Source organism: Nelumbo nucifera, chromosome 2, assembly GCF_055504915.1.
Source record: "Nelumbo nucifera cultivar China Antique chromosome 2, China Antique-T2T, whole genome shotgun sequence".
In the NCBI taxonomy this organism is placed as follows: Eukaryota; Viridiplantae; Streptophyta; class Magnoliopsida; order Proteales; family Nelumbonaceae; genus Nelumbo; species Nelumbo nucifera.
The window spans coordinates 83,979,177-83,991,338 of NC_142650.1; the positions used below are offsets into that span (position 1 = coordinate 83,979,177).

The following is a 12,162-nucleotide window of genomic DNA, read 5'->3' on the forward strand; positions in this document are numbered from 1 at the left end:
AATTTTTATTTTCAAATGGTTGGGAAGAACATTAGGGGAATCTGAACTCTAAAGCACTTCCGAGGGTGACCTCCAACCATTGGCCTATTGTACTTTATAAGGAGGATGTGAGAAATGCAGGTCTTGCTCCATTTAGATTTGAAAACATGTGGTTAGGACACCCAATATTCATTAAGAAAGTTAAAGACTAGTGGTCAGAGAGCAACTCAACAATGGAAATGAGTGGGATGCGGTTTCACAAAAAGCTCCAATTTCTGAAAGTTAAAATCAATTATTGGAATCTTTTAGAGTTTGAGAGACTAGAGAAAATGAAGCAAAGTATGATTGCACAAATTGAAGATCTGAATAGCAAAGAAGGGAGGGGCAGCCTAATAGTAGAGAATAAGGAACAAAGATGGAAATTGCATAAACAGTTAGAGGACTATCTTCTTCAGGAGGAAATAAGTTAGAGGCAGAAGTCAAGATGTAAATGGCTGAAGAGGGGGGTAGGAATACTAAGTTTTTTCATGCTATGGCAAGTAGCAGAAGGAGAAGAACCTTTATTTCAAGTTTGGAGATTGAAGGGGTAATAGTTACCAATCAAAGAGAGATTGCAGGAGAATTTGCAGATCATTTTAGGTCTATATTTAGAAGGCCCATAAATAATAGGGTTTGGAATGGGCAACACTGAAGATAGAAGATAGAGAGTAGTTAGAAAAGAAATTTGATTTGGAAGAGATAAAAGAGGCAGTATTTTCAATGGATAGATCAAAGGCAGTAGGCCCGGATGATTTCACAATGGCTTTTTATCAGGATTGTTGGGAGATACTAAAAGAGGACCTAAGGTTGGTATTTGATAAATTCCATACCAGATGAGTGATTAACCCTGGGCTAAATTCCACATTCATTGCATTGGTACACAAGAAAAGTGGTGCAAGCCATCTGAAGGATTATAGGCTTATCAGTTTAGTTAATAGCCTTTATAAGATCATTACTAAGGTGTTATCCATTAAAATTAGGAAGGTTCTCCCATCAATCATAGCAAATAATCAAGGAGCTTTTGTGAAGGGGAGGCAGATAACAGTAAGGGTGCAAGTTGGGTTGGCCCGAGCTAACAGTTTATGTTATTTCGGGCTCATGTTTCAGGTTGGGCCCTTTGAAATTTTGAGAAAATCCCATTCCTAACCCGCAAAAGTTGCACCCTAGATAACAGATAAGATATTTGTAGCAAAATGAGAGTTTAGAGGACTTTAAGAGATCTAGGAGAAGAGGGATGGTTTGCAAATTAGATTTGCAAAAAGGCTTATAACTTAGTTGATTGGTCTTTCCTGCTAGAGGTGATGATCAACTTTGGGTTTAGAGACATTTGGTGAAAACGGGTGATGGGCTGCATTAGGAATTGCCATTACTCCATTTTGGTATAAATGGGATAGTGGACTATTTTCTAGTTTTGAGGGGGATTAGACAAGGAGACCCCCTATCCCCTTTTCTATTTACATTGGTTGCAGAAGTGTTCGGGAGACTAATCTCCAAAGCTGATTCTAGGGATTTAATAAGAGGATGGAGAGTTAGAAGAGAAAACATACCACTCACAAACTTGTGATTTGTAGATGACACAATTCTGTTTTGTGAAGGAGGGGATATCAATAGGATTAGAAACCTGAAGCTTACTATACAACTTTTTGAGCAAAGGTCAAACCTTAAAATGAATTTTGAGAAAATTTGTATAGTTGGAGTCAATATGGGGGAAGGGGAGGTATGTGAGTGTGCAGACATTTTGGGATGTGTAGTATCTAATTGGCCCCTTAAATTACCTTGGGTTACCATTGAGAGATAATACTCAGAAAGGTGATTTTTGAGCTCCTGTTTTGGAGAGGTTTGAAAAGAGACTTGCCAACTGGAAGAAAAACTATTTGTCTCTTAGAGGGCGAATCACTCTAATTATGTCCAAACTTGCTAACCTTCTTGTTTATTTTTTGTCAATCTTTAAGGTTCCGATTAGGGTGGCTAGCAGGCTGAAAAAACTAATGAGAATTTTTCTATGAGAGTCGGGGGAGGAGAAGAAGGACCATAGGGTTAGGTGGGAGGTGGTGTGTAGGAGTAAGAATGAGGGAGGTCTGGGAATTGGGAACATAAAGAATAGGAACCTAGCACTACTAGGGAAATAGTTATGGAGATTTTTCACTGGATAAAGAAAGACTTTAGGTTAAGGTAGTGGGAAGTATTCATGGGGTGGAAGACAATGGATGGGATTCTGGGGTTCTCTCCCTGGATTAGGTATGATTTGCACTCAATCAACCTCATTAAATTCTGGGAACATGTTTGGGTTGGGAATTCCTCTTTGAAAGATCAATTTCCAGCCCTTTTTACTATCTCTACCCTTGAAAATGAACCAGTTTCCTCCTTCCTTGTACCTTCTAATTCACCTTCTAGATTTGGCTGGAACCTAGGTTTGAGAAGAGATATCAGGGACACAGAGTTAGACTGTATTTCAGCCTTATTATTCATTCTTGATGGGGTTTTCCTTGAACCAACAAAGACAGATAATAGAATCTGGACTCTCACTCCCTCGAGTTCCTACACTTGTGCCTCTTTCTTTAAGCCCTTTTACCCCCTTCTTCTGTTGGACTGTCCTTCCCTGTTAAAGAGGTGTGGTGTCAACCTATACCTTCAAAGGTTGGGAGTTTCTATTGGGAAGCCTTTATAGAAAGAGTTATAGGGGATTTACTTCAAAGAAAAAGACCCAGTTGTTATTTGTCTCCTCACTGGTGTGTCCTCTATAAATCTGATGGTGAGTTTGGATACCATTTACTAATTTCTTGTCAGTTTGTTAAAGTTATTTGGGAATGGTTTACTTCTTTATTTGGGTGCAGGTGGATCCCCCTTTGAATGTACAAAGTTTATTCACTTCCATGCGTCACTGGCCAATAAAAAGAACCAAGATCATGTGGAGATGTGTTAGGGTTGTAGTATGTTGGACTGTTTAGGAGAAGAGAAACTCACATATTTTCTCATATAAGGAGAGAAGCTTGGAAGTAATCTTGGAGGCTATCCATATTAGGGTGATACATTGGTTGAAAACTTTGTAATTGTTTACAGACTCCTCAGTTGATGAGATGATAAGAAGTTGGAAGGAGATTACAGATTCAGCTTCAATTAAGAAGATTTCAAGTTCTTGCTGGACACCTCTATCTCACAAATTTACCAAACTAAATTTTGATGCCAGTAGCATGGGCAATTCAGGGCCCTCCGGAATAAGGGAGCGATAAGAGATGGAAAAGGGAATCTGTTAGCTATCTATTCCGGTCCAATTAGGGTGGGAGATTCCTTGAGGGTTGAGATTCTATGAGCTCTTGAAGGGATTCAAAGTGTCAAAGACATGCATATTAAAAAAATTGATCATAGAAGGTGATTTTGAAATTGTGGTGAATTGGCTAAAAGATGATAGCTCTAAGCTTTGGAATTACAACAATGAAAAGAGGAAATTGAAGTGGCTGACTAAGGACATTGAAGTCCGTTGTACATGGATAAAGAGAAGTGCAAATTCATTAGCAGATGATTTAGCTAGGCAAGGGGTGAACAGAAACTCTCTTTTTTGGGCTGTTTTGTAATTGTTTCATGGTTTGGGTGTAAATTGGTGTAGTAGGGAGTTAAGATTCTTTATCTCCTCTTCTATGTAATTTCTTAATTTCTAAATTGTTAATCAAATTCATTGTTATTATTGATAAAAAAGTGAAGTAAAAAATAATATAAAAATAAAAATAAAAGATTCAAACAAATTTAGAAAATGGAAAATTAAAAAAAATGAATGAAAATAAAAATAGGTTTCCATAAGAAAATAACATAAACAAATGATAAAAATTAAATTAAAAAAAAGAAATGAAATAAAATAAAAATATTTTTAATTAGGGGAATTTTCTTATGATGGTTTATTCATGATTCTGTTTAACTTTATTAATTATTAGTTGCTCTTAGTTAGTTAATGAATTGCTTGCTTTAATTTGTGCTCATTTGGAATCCCATGTGGGCTCTCACCTATTGAACCTAGGAGAGAGGTGCCTAACCCCTTCCCTCTCCCATCTGAGTCTTACCTAGACTGGTTTATTAAGCCAATGTGCTTTCCGATAAATATCTCAGAGGTCCCATCACCTCCATTTCCATAACTAATGAATGGGTGGTGACTCCTATTAAGCCCAAGCGAGTCGTTTTCCATCTCTCACAGCCTACCTCACTCATGGGCCGCTTTCCTTTGTTTGTAGTGTCTATTGGCCTTCTTGGACCGTTACGTGTTAAACTTCGTCACTAAAGTGGTGTGGTGGCTATGGGTAGTATGGAGCCATTCATCTACCTGTTCTACCACATGCCCTAGCGGAGGAGCCATCACATTCCTCGACTACAACTCCATTACTAAGAACAATAGGAATCCCCCAAACAAAGAACATAAATGGACATGATGCAATGAACTACATACCTCCGCACACTTAAACCCAGCCAGGGGGAAGCATGTGATGTTGGCAAAGGCGAGACCGTTGTGCCTTTGACAAAATACATCTTCACCATAAGATCAAAGAAACTACGATCCCATACTTTCATAACTGAATTAATGCAAGCGGCAGTCAAGCTGGTATGTGCATGATTGCGCTTCCCTTGCCTTGTCCACATTGTTGATTACCCCAGGCCATAAAACAAGACAGTCGACACCCACCTCCAGGTTATTGGTGCCAACTACGTATTGCTGGTCACCTCTCTCATGAACATTCATCCTAATGCAGAATGGCATGGTGTGAGTCACGTGCTCCGCATAAGGACTATGAATGAAGTTGTCAACATTTGCAAATTGAGCTTCCAACCCATCAACATCGAAGTTCCTACTGATAAAAAAACATTGAAGTTCTTCCCTCTCCTGGCATTTAGCCAATGCTTGCTATAAGAGACGTCTAGTGTGACATTCTCTGAATCTGTCCCTTCCAAGTTTGCCATGTGAACCTCTAGGGGGGACAAGTCTCGTGGGGTAACATCCAATTCAAACCTCTCGTATATGAACATAATAAGGAATATGGAGAATACATAGGACACCCTCCTCGTATAACTGGGGTCCATCACTTGGTGAATGGTGTCATCTATTCGCTCATATAGATAGCCTACGAACATAGAAGCCAGGGCAAGTTGGCACCCGCTAGCTGCAAGAATGACAAGAGGCACCAATGCCTGTAGTCAGGGCTGCCTAAAATAGAAACCACGATGCAACATATAGAATGAAGGTGGCCAAATGACATTGGTTGTCTGCCCTCCTAGCATAAATCTCAATGGCCTGATCCATGTATCAATTGGAATTTCACCACAGGCACTAGTCACATCTACCCTAGCCTCAAACTATTCTATTCGCTCATATAGATAGCCTAGGAACATAGAAGCTAGGGCAAGTTGGCACCTGCTAGCTGCAAGAATGACAAGAGGCACCAATGCCCGTAGTCAGGGCTGCCTAAAACAGAAATCGTGATGCAACATATAGAATGAAGGTGGCCAATGACATTGGTTGTCCACCCTCCTAGCATAAATCTCAATGGCTTGATCCATGTATCAATTGGAATTTTACCACAGGCACTAGTCACATCTACCCTAGCCTTAAATTGTTGTATCTCTTCTACCAGCTCCTCGTAGATGCTGGAGAACTCACATGGAATGGACTCAATATACTGTAGATTATCAGTTGAAACAGCCCAACCAGGGGCGGTGCCAATAGGGCAGCAACATCCTCCACCATTATCCCAAACTCACCGAAGGTGCCAGGAAAGGTGTGTGTTCGACAACACTAGTGGGCCAAAAGTGGCTCTATGAAATCCACACCGTCATGCCCGAGTAGATGCATGGAGCAGTCGACCAACTTGAGAAGACCATCGCTGTGAAGGAGCCTACAATACATAGGGTTCTCCATCACATATCTCACCCACAAAGTCAAACTGGTTGACAATTTAGTAATCTCTATCTTTGGCTCTAAGCACCTATAAGTGATACTTTGCTTTTGCTGCCAGTACAAACATAGAAGCTCATTACCCTCCATGATGTTGTTATGTGTCATCTTTCCCTAAGGAAACCGGCACAGGAGGCTAGAAACCCTTTCTAAGGATGTTTTAGTTGCTTCGTATTGTTTGAGTGGCTCTGTAGTGTCCACCTCTCAGACATAATCAATGAAGGGACAAACCTCCCAAACATATTTCTTCTGCTTATGGGGCACCATTTTACTTGAGAAAGGAAACCCTAAGGAGATGACGAACAAAAGAAAGGAAGCACAAAGATAGTGAACTGAGAGAATAGGTAGAATAAGAAACACAGAAGTGCGAATTGAGGAGGAAAGACACCACCTCTCTTAAAACATTATGTCGCACGTGCCAAGAAAATAGGCAACATCATGCGATAGTTGAAATGATTGCTCATGTACTCCTCCACATGAGCCAATTAGCAACTTCAGTTCAAAATAAAATTTATAAGAATATCCCTAAAAAGGTGGGGTGATCTTTAAACAAATTAATTAAAGCTGCCATCCGTGCTGCACAATCATTTGGGCATTACAACAACTTTAGGCACGTATTGATATGCCTCTAACTTTATAAACACACCTTTCGACAAAATACACTAAGCTCAACCCTAGTAGAATATATAGGGAGGCTGAAAACTTAACTCGACATTCCCTCTTCGAATGTTTCTTGACAGAATGCCTTCTATCAAGACACAAGGGGGTTGTAAACTTAACGATATTTCCATGACTTAAATGTTTCTTGGCACAAGACCTTCTATCAAGAAACAAGGGAGCTAATTTATAGGGACACCAAATCACACCATATGAATAACAAAATGCCACCATGACTTTACCCCCACCAACACCTTCAACACTCTATACATGACCTGAACAGTCTATAAAACATCTCGATTATTCTCTTGATTTCAGCAATACACAAAATCACTTGAATCATTCTCTTTTGGTGACATTCATAAGCCCACGACTTGCAATAAAGCAGTTAATTCCTTTACCCTCAATTCTCTAACTATGAAGACATGCTACTAGATGAACAGAGAAGATCCCAATGAGTGTTTATTGATAAGAATACTCTACTCTTATCCATAAGCAGGGGGGCTAATTGTAAGTATATGAAATTCACTATCATGAGAATTGTAATAGAGACTGTAGATAAGAACCACATGGAGAAACTCCAGATGGGAAGAATGCTACAAACAAACTAGGCAACATGTTAGACAATGTTTAAGATATCAAAACGACTAATAAACCTTTGCAACAACATGCCAACATTCTATAGACGCAATGAAAGGATCACACACCTGTGATGAGCATAAATTGTCATCTTGGCCTGCTATTAGCATAAATTGTCATCTGGGACTTGTGATGAGCATAAAATGTCATCCAAGGCTTGCGATGAGCACAAAACATCACCTGTAGCCTGCGATGAGCACAAACCATCATCCAAAACTCGTGATAAGCATGGGATAGTGTCACGCATCTATGATGAATGTTAAATGTTGTCCAAAACTTGTGATTAAATACCCATTCACAGTCGACTTACACTTCTTATAGTCACAACAAGTTGCAACAAGGCATCTCGAGGATGACTACTAAGACACCCGGTCACGTTAGCCGACCAGAGATCTCATCCCCGATACATGGCCACAAGAAAACTTATGAAGGGATGTAACTAACACGTGCTATGCGAGAATCCTTAGGGAAAAGGAAACTTTATTCTTAAAGGATCTCGTCTTGTTGGACACATGTAGAGTTTTACTTGATGGCTGGCGGGAGAGTCCAGATTCCCTTCCCTAATAGGAAAAGTCCTCTTTTGGACTCTTCTTTGTATAGCCTCGGGATCTCCTCTATGAAAGGTAGAAGACACAAGCCGTGGGGGGACATGAGAAGCTTCAAAATTTCCTAGCTGAAAACCTCCTAACCTTCTCCCTCCAGAGAATTAAGCCTACTCGTAACTCTAACCGGGAAACAACTTTATCTTCGTTCTTAAGGAGACCATTCTCTATTTGCCTTATCATCCCACTTACACATTTCATATGTCAACTAGGTCAAATCGACTAGACTAATTCATGCCGATTTTATATTTCTTTTAAATCTGATTTGGTTTACTCCAATAACTAAACTTAGTACTCTAATACCACTATTGGAAGGATTAAAAATCAGGTTTCATGTGGTCGAACCAAATTTGGAAGGCATGTGATATTTCAGCATAAAATAGACAAAATGTCGACCCTTTTTTAGCACACTTAGGCCATGTTTGGGAGTGCTTAAAATAAGTGCTTATTTGGTTGTGGACCATGCCATTAAGCACTTATTGGTGTTTGGGAAAGAAGCCTGAAATAAGTGCTTATCTTAAAAATAAGGGCTGATTTTTTAAGCCCAATTTTCCATCATTTTTTAAGTGCTCATACAATACGCACTTAATCAATTTTTTTCTCCCAGACTTGTTCCTGGTAATTTTTTGAAATACCAATTATACCCTTTTATAAAAGCAATTTTACAAAGGCACTTTTTGTAAAAGTACTTTTTACGAAAGTACTTTTATGAAAGCACTTTTAGAAAAGTATTTTTACGAAAGCACTTCTATGAAAGTACTTTTATACAAAAGTACTTTTATAAAAGCACTTTTATGAAAATACTTTTATGAAAACATTTTTATAAAAGCACTTTGATGAAAGCACTTTTATAAAAGAACTTTTATGAAAACACTTCTATAAAAGCACTTTTATGAAAGTACTTTCATAAAAGTATTTTTATGGATAAAAATACTTCATAAAAACACTTTTATAAAAACACTTTTATCAAAGTACCTTTTATTCATTCCCTCTGTATCGGATATTTTGCAAATTTGAAAGAAAATGAATGACAACATAGTCGCAATTACTTATTTATCTGCTTATTGGAAAAAAAAGATCATGAAATGCTAATATAAAATAAGTAATTTTTTAAAATAAGCACTTCAAAAATGTGGATGCCAAATGCAAATAAATGCTAAATCGAATAAGCACCAGCACTTATTTTTAATTCTGTGTGATGGGGTTCCTCTTGGCTTCGAACGGCGAATATTGCTCTCCTCACCAATCCTATTGCCTTCTCTAAACCATCATCATCTGAAGATAAAGCACGCGCTTAGACGATCGTGTTTTTTTTCGCCAAGCTCCCGTTTGCAATCCGTCAGTTATCCTTGTTGTTAGGAGGAGGTTACGATCTCCACACTCCTAGATCAAAGTGGACTGAGCTCCTTTGCAGCAGCGATCGATTCCAGGCTGACACCCAGTTAGGTAAGTCCAGTCTGAACTACTTGGTTTTCTCTTCTAGTTTCGTTTTTTTTTTTTTTTAATTTTTTATTTTCTATATAAACATTGTTTTCTTTTCCTATCCTTGGCTATGGATTAAATGGGATTTGAGGGAGAATCAGAGAGTTGACGGAACCCGGTGAAACTGGTTACTATAAGCTCTCTCGATGCCTACCTAACCCTGTCATGCTTGCTCTCCCGAGATTTTGATTACCTCTGTTCTTTTCTACAATTGATCTTCTTCCCGTCTGATTAAAAATGCTAGCTTGCCTCTATTTGTTTGTTTTAGTTTTCTTTCTTCTTGAGGATTAGAATGTGTTGATGGAGATGTTTAATTCATTTTAATTACACAGATTTGAATGAAATAGTCGTTTAGCTTGGCTTCTTGAAATTGCATCTGGTTTTTGCTGCAGTAGATAATGGAAGAAAATGTAGATAAATAAAATTTATATAAAAATAATAATATTAGCAATAATAATGATAAAATATGTGATAAAAGTGGAAGGAATAGACGAGGACGTAATAGTTCAGAGGGTGGTCTGTAGATCAAAGCAGGGGGGAAAGGGAAAGTGTTGGTTACAAAGAGTAGTCCAGTTCTCTATATATATATATATAAACAACAAAAGATATAATTATAAAAACCTGGATGTAATGGGTTTAATTTGTGAATCCGAATGGCTCAATTGGTAAATAGGGGATATTGGCAAGTTTGACAGATTTAGAGGAAAAAGATTAGGCTGATCATTAATTGGTAAATAAATATACCAATAGGATTCAATAAGAAAAATAACAAAAACATTAGTAATTGATAAAAATAAAAAAGAGAAAAAAATATAACCATGAAAAAATAAAACAATTTATAATAATAATAATAAAATTAATTAAAAGTTAAAATAAATAAATAAATAAAAAGGTAAAAAAGAAAAAATAGATAAACAAGAAAAAATAAAATAAAGTAATAAAATAATGGGGAGGTGCACTACACATGGAATCAGCTATAGGAGAGAGAGGCAAAGAGGCTTGGGGTATTGGACACATAGAACTTTTAATGAGCAGAGAGAGAGGGAGAGGAACTTTTTATATAGTATCTGCATTATATAATAAGGATATGCAATGTACCAAAAAAGTGGGTCCCATACGTTTAAAACAAGCTGAATCTTCTATGAGTAAGTTAAATTAACTTAAGAGTGGCTTTTATTTTTCTTTTATTTTTTATTTTTTAATTTCAGTTAGATTGGATATGATTAGATCAAATATGATCCATTTACATTAAAAAGAATTGGATTGGTTCTCTTTTAATTGGATTCAGATTGTTTCTGGATTATTTATAACATATTCTTATTAGATCAGATCGGATTGGACCAAAATTTGTTCATTGACAGCCCTATTTAATGATGTTATTTCTATAAGAATTTCTTTATTGGATCCCTTAATTATTACACTTTCTGCTCAAATGTGTAGACATATGAGAATGCTTCTTTTTCTGGGCATTCTTTGCTACAAAGTTCAATATATTGTTCTGTCATTTTTGCAATAAAGCTAGTTCCTTGTAAAAGCCTGGCAATGATTGGATCACGCTTTTGCATTGGCTTAAAATTTATTCACAATATTTTCTTTCACTGTAATTAGTTATCTGCATTTTGTGAATGAGCTTTAGTCTTTTCCTCAGATGCATCAATCCTTTATACACTAATGCTTGCAACTAAGGCCTTGCGCAAGTGTTCGTGGTGGAGCACTTACTTATCCCATGCATTTGTTCCAGTTCCACTTTTCACATTTCATTCCACAATGTCTAGTTTGGAGGAGTTACTTGGTCTTGAAAACTTGCTTCACATGAACAGCATCGATAGGATCCAAAGGTCCTCACTTAGTGGTTGCAGGCCCATATCTGATGACATGGGAATGGAAAGTTGTTTGATAGTGGGGAGGAGTTGTAGCTCATCTAACAGTTGCAAGTAAGTCCATTTTTCCTTACGCTGAACGCTTCTAGTTCTTATCTTTGCAAATCATCATTTTTTCAAATAAGGATATTCATTTTAGCGTTACTACCATGAGTAACTATTAGTAGCTTGAAAGGAATAGCTTGCAATCTACTTCTGTATAAAAGTTGCCAATGCCCTTTATTCATTTTACATAGTTAAAATTCTTATTAAATTTTATTGTGTTATCAATATCATAACTTTCTTTGTGGGATTATTATGGTTGTCATGATTTTGTGTCTAAAATACTCTAAATGTACTTGTAACATTAGTGAAAAAGGTGTATATTATTAGAGCTTGTTCATTTTTTGATCAGTAACTGCTGAATTTATTATTGAGAATATTAATGAAAAGATAAAGCACAATATAAAATCCCCAAGAAAGGTAGCCTCAGCTAGCCTTCTAACTACTGTATCATTCAAACTTTTACAATTGATTTACCAAACCCCAAATTGGATCATTTCTGTTAGCCCTGAGCTTAGCTAGGCCATTAGCCATGTTGTTTGCAGATCTAGGCTTCCATATAAAGAGACAGTTCAGTTCAGCTGACAAAGATTGTGTTAAGATCAAGAGCTGTGGCAAACCAATGGGAATAGCCAGCCTACATATCAAGTTTACAAGAAAAGGGAGAAGCCACGCCAGCAAGAGGTTAATCCAAGTGGCAGGCTGTTAGAACAAAGTAACAGTCCTACAACAAACTGTAAACTGTAAACAACTTACCTGGGCTATAAAGACCAGAGGAAGAAATGATGAAGACGAGAAGAATTCCATTCGAACATCTCTCTCTTTTGCTCTCTCTCTCTCTCCCTCTATTCCCTTTCAGTTTTCCCTCTCTCTTTAGGAGTTGGTTAACTCAACGAACCCTGAGTTAGGC

The 12,162-nt window shown here is 37.4% G+C and overlaps 1 protein-coding gene across 2 annotated transcripts in view; it reads left to right on the plus strand.

The window, feature by feature from the left end:
- The first annotated feature begins 9,015 nt into the window (after window positions 1–9,015).
- Window positions 9,016–12,162, plus strand: part of LOC104590270 (hydroxymethylglutaryl-CoA lyase, mitochondrial-like) — an 83,074-nt gene continuing 79,927 nt past the window's right edge. The window contains exons 1-2 of one of the 2 annotated variants that reach the window (XM_010248859.3): window positions 9,016–9,294; window positions 10,979–11,264. In XM_010248859.3, the coding sequence (XP_010247161.1) occupies window positions 11,002–11,264 (263 nt within the window). In that variant the 5' untranslated portion in view covers window positions 9,016–9,294; window positions 10,979–11,001. The remainder of the gene's footprint in view (window positions 9,295–10,978; window positions 11,265–12,162) is intronic. The other variant, XM_010248860.3, reaches the window with a different exon arrangement.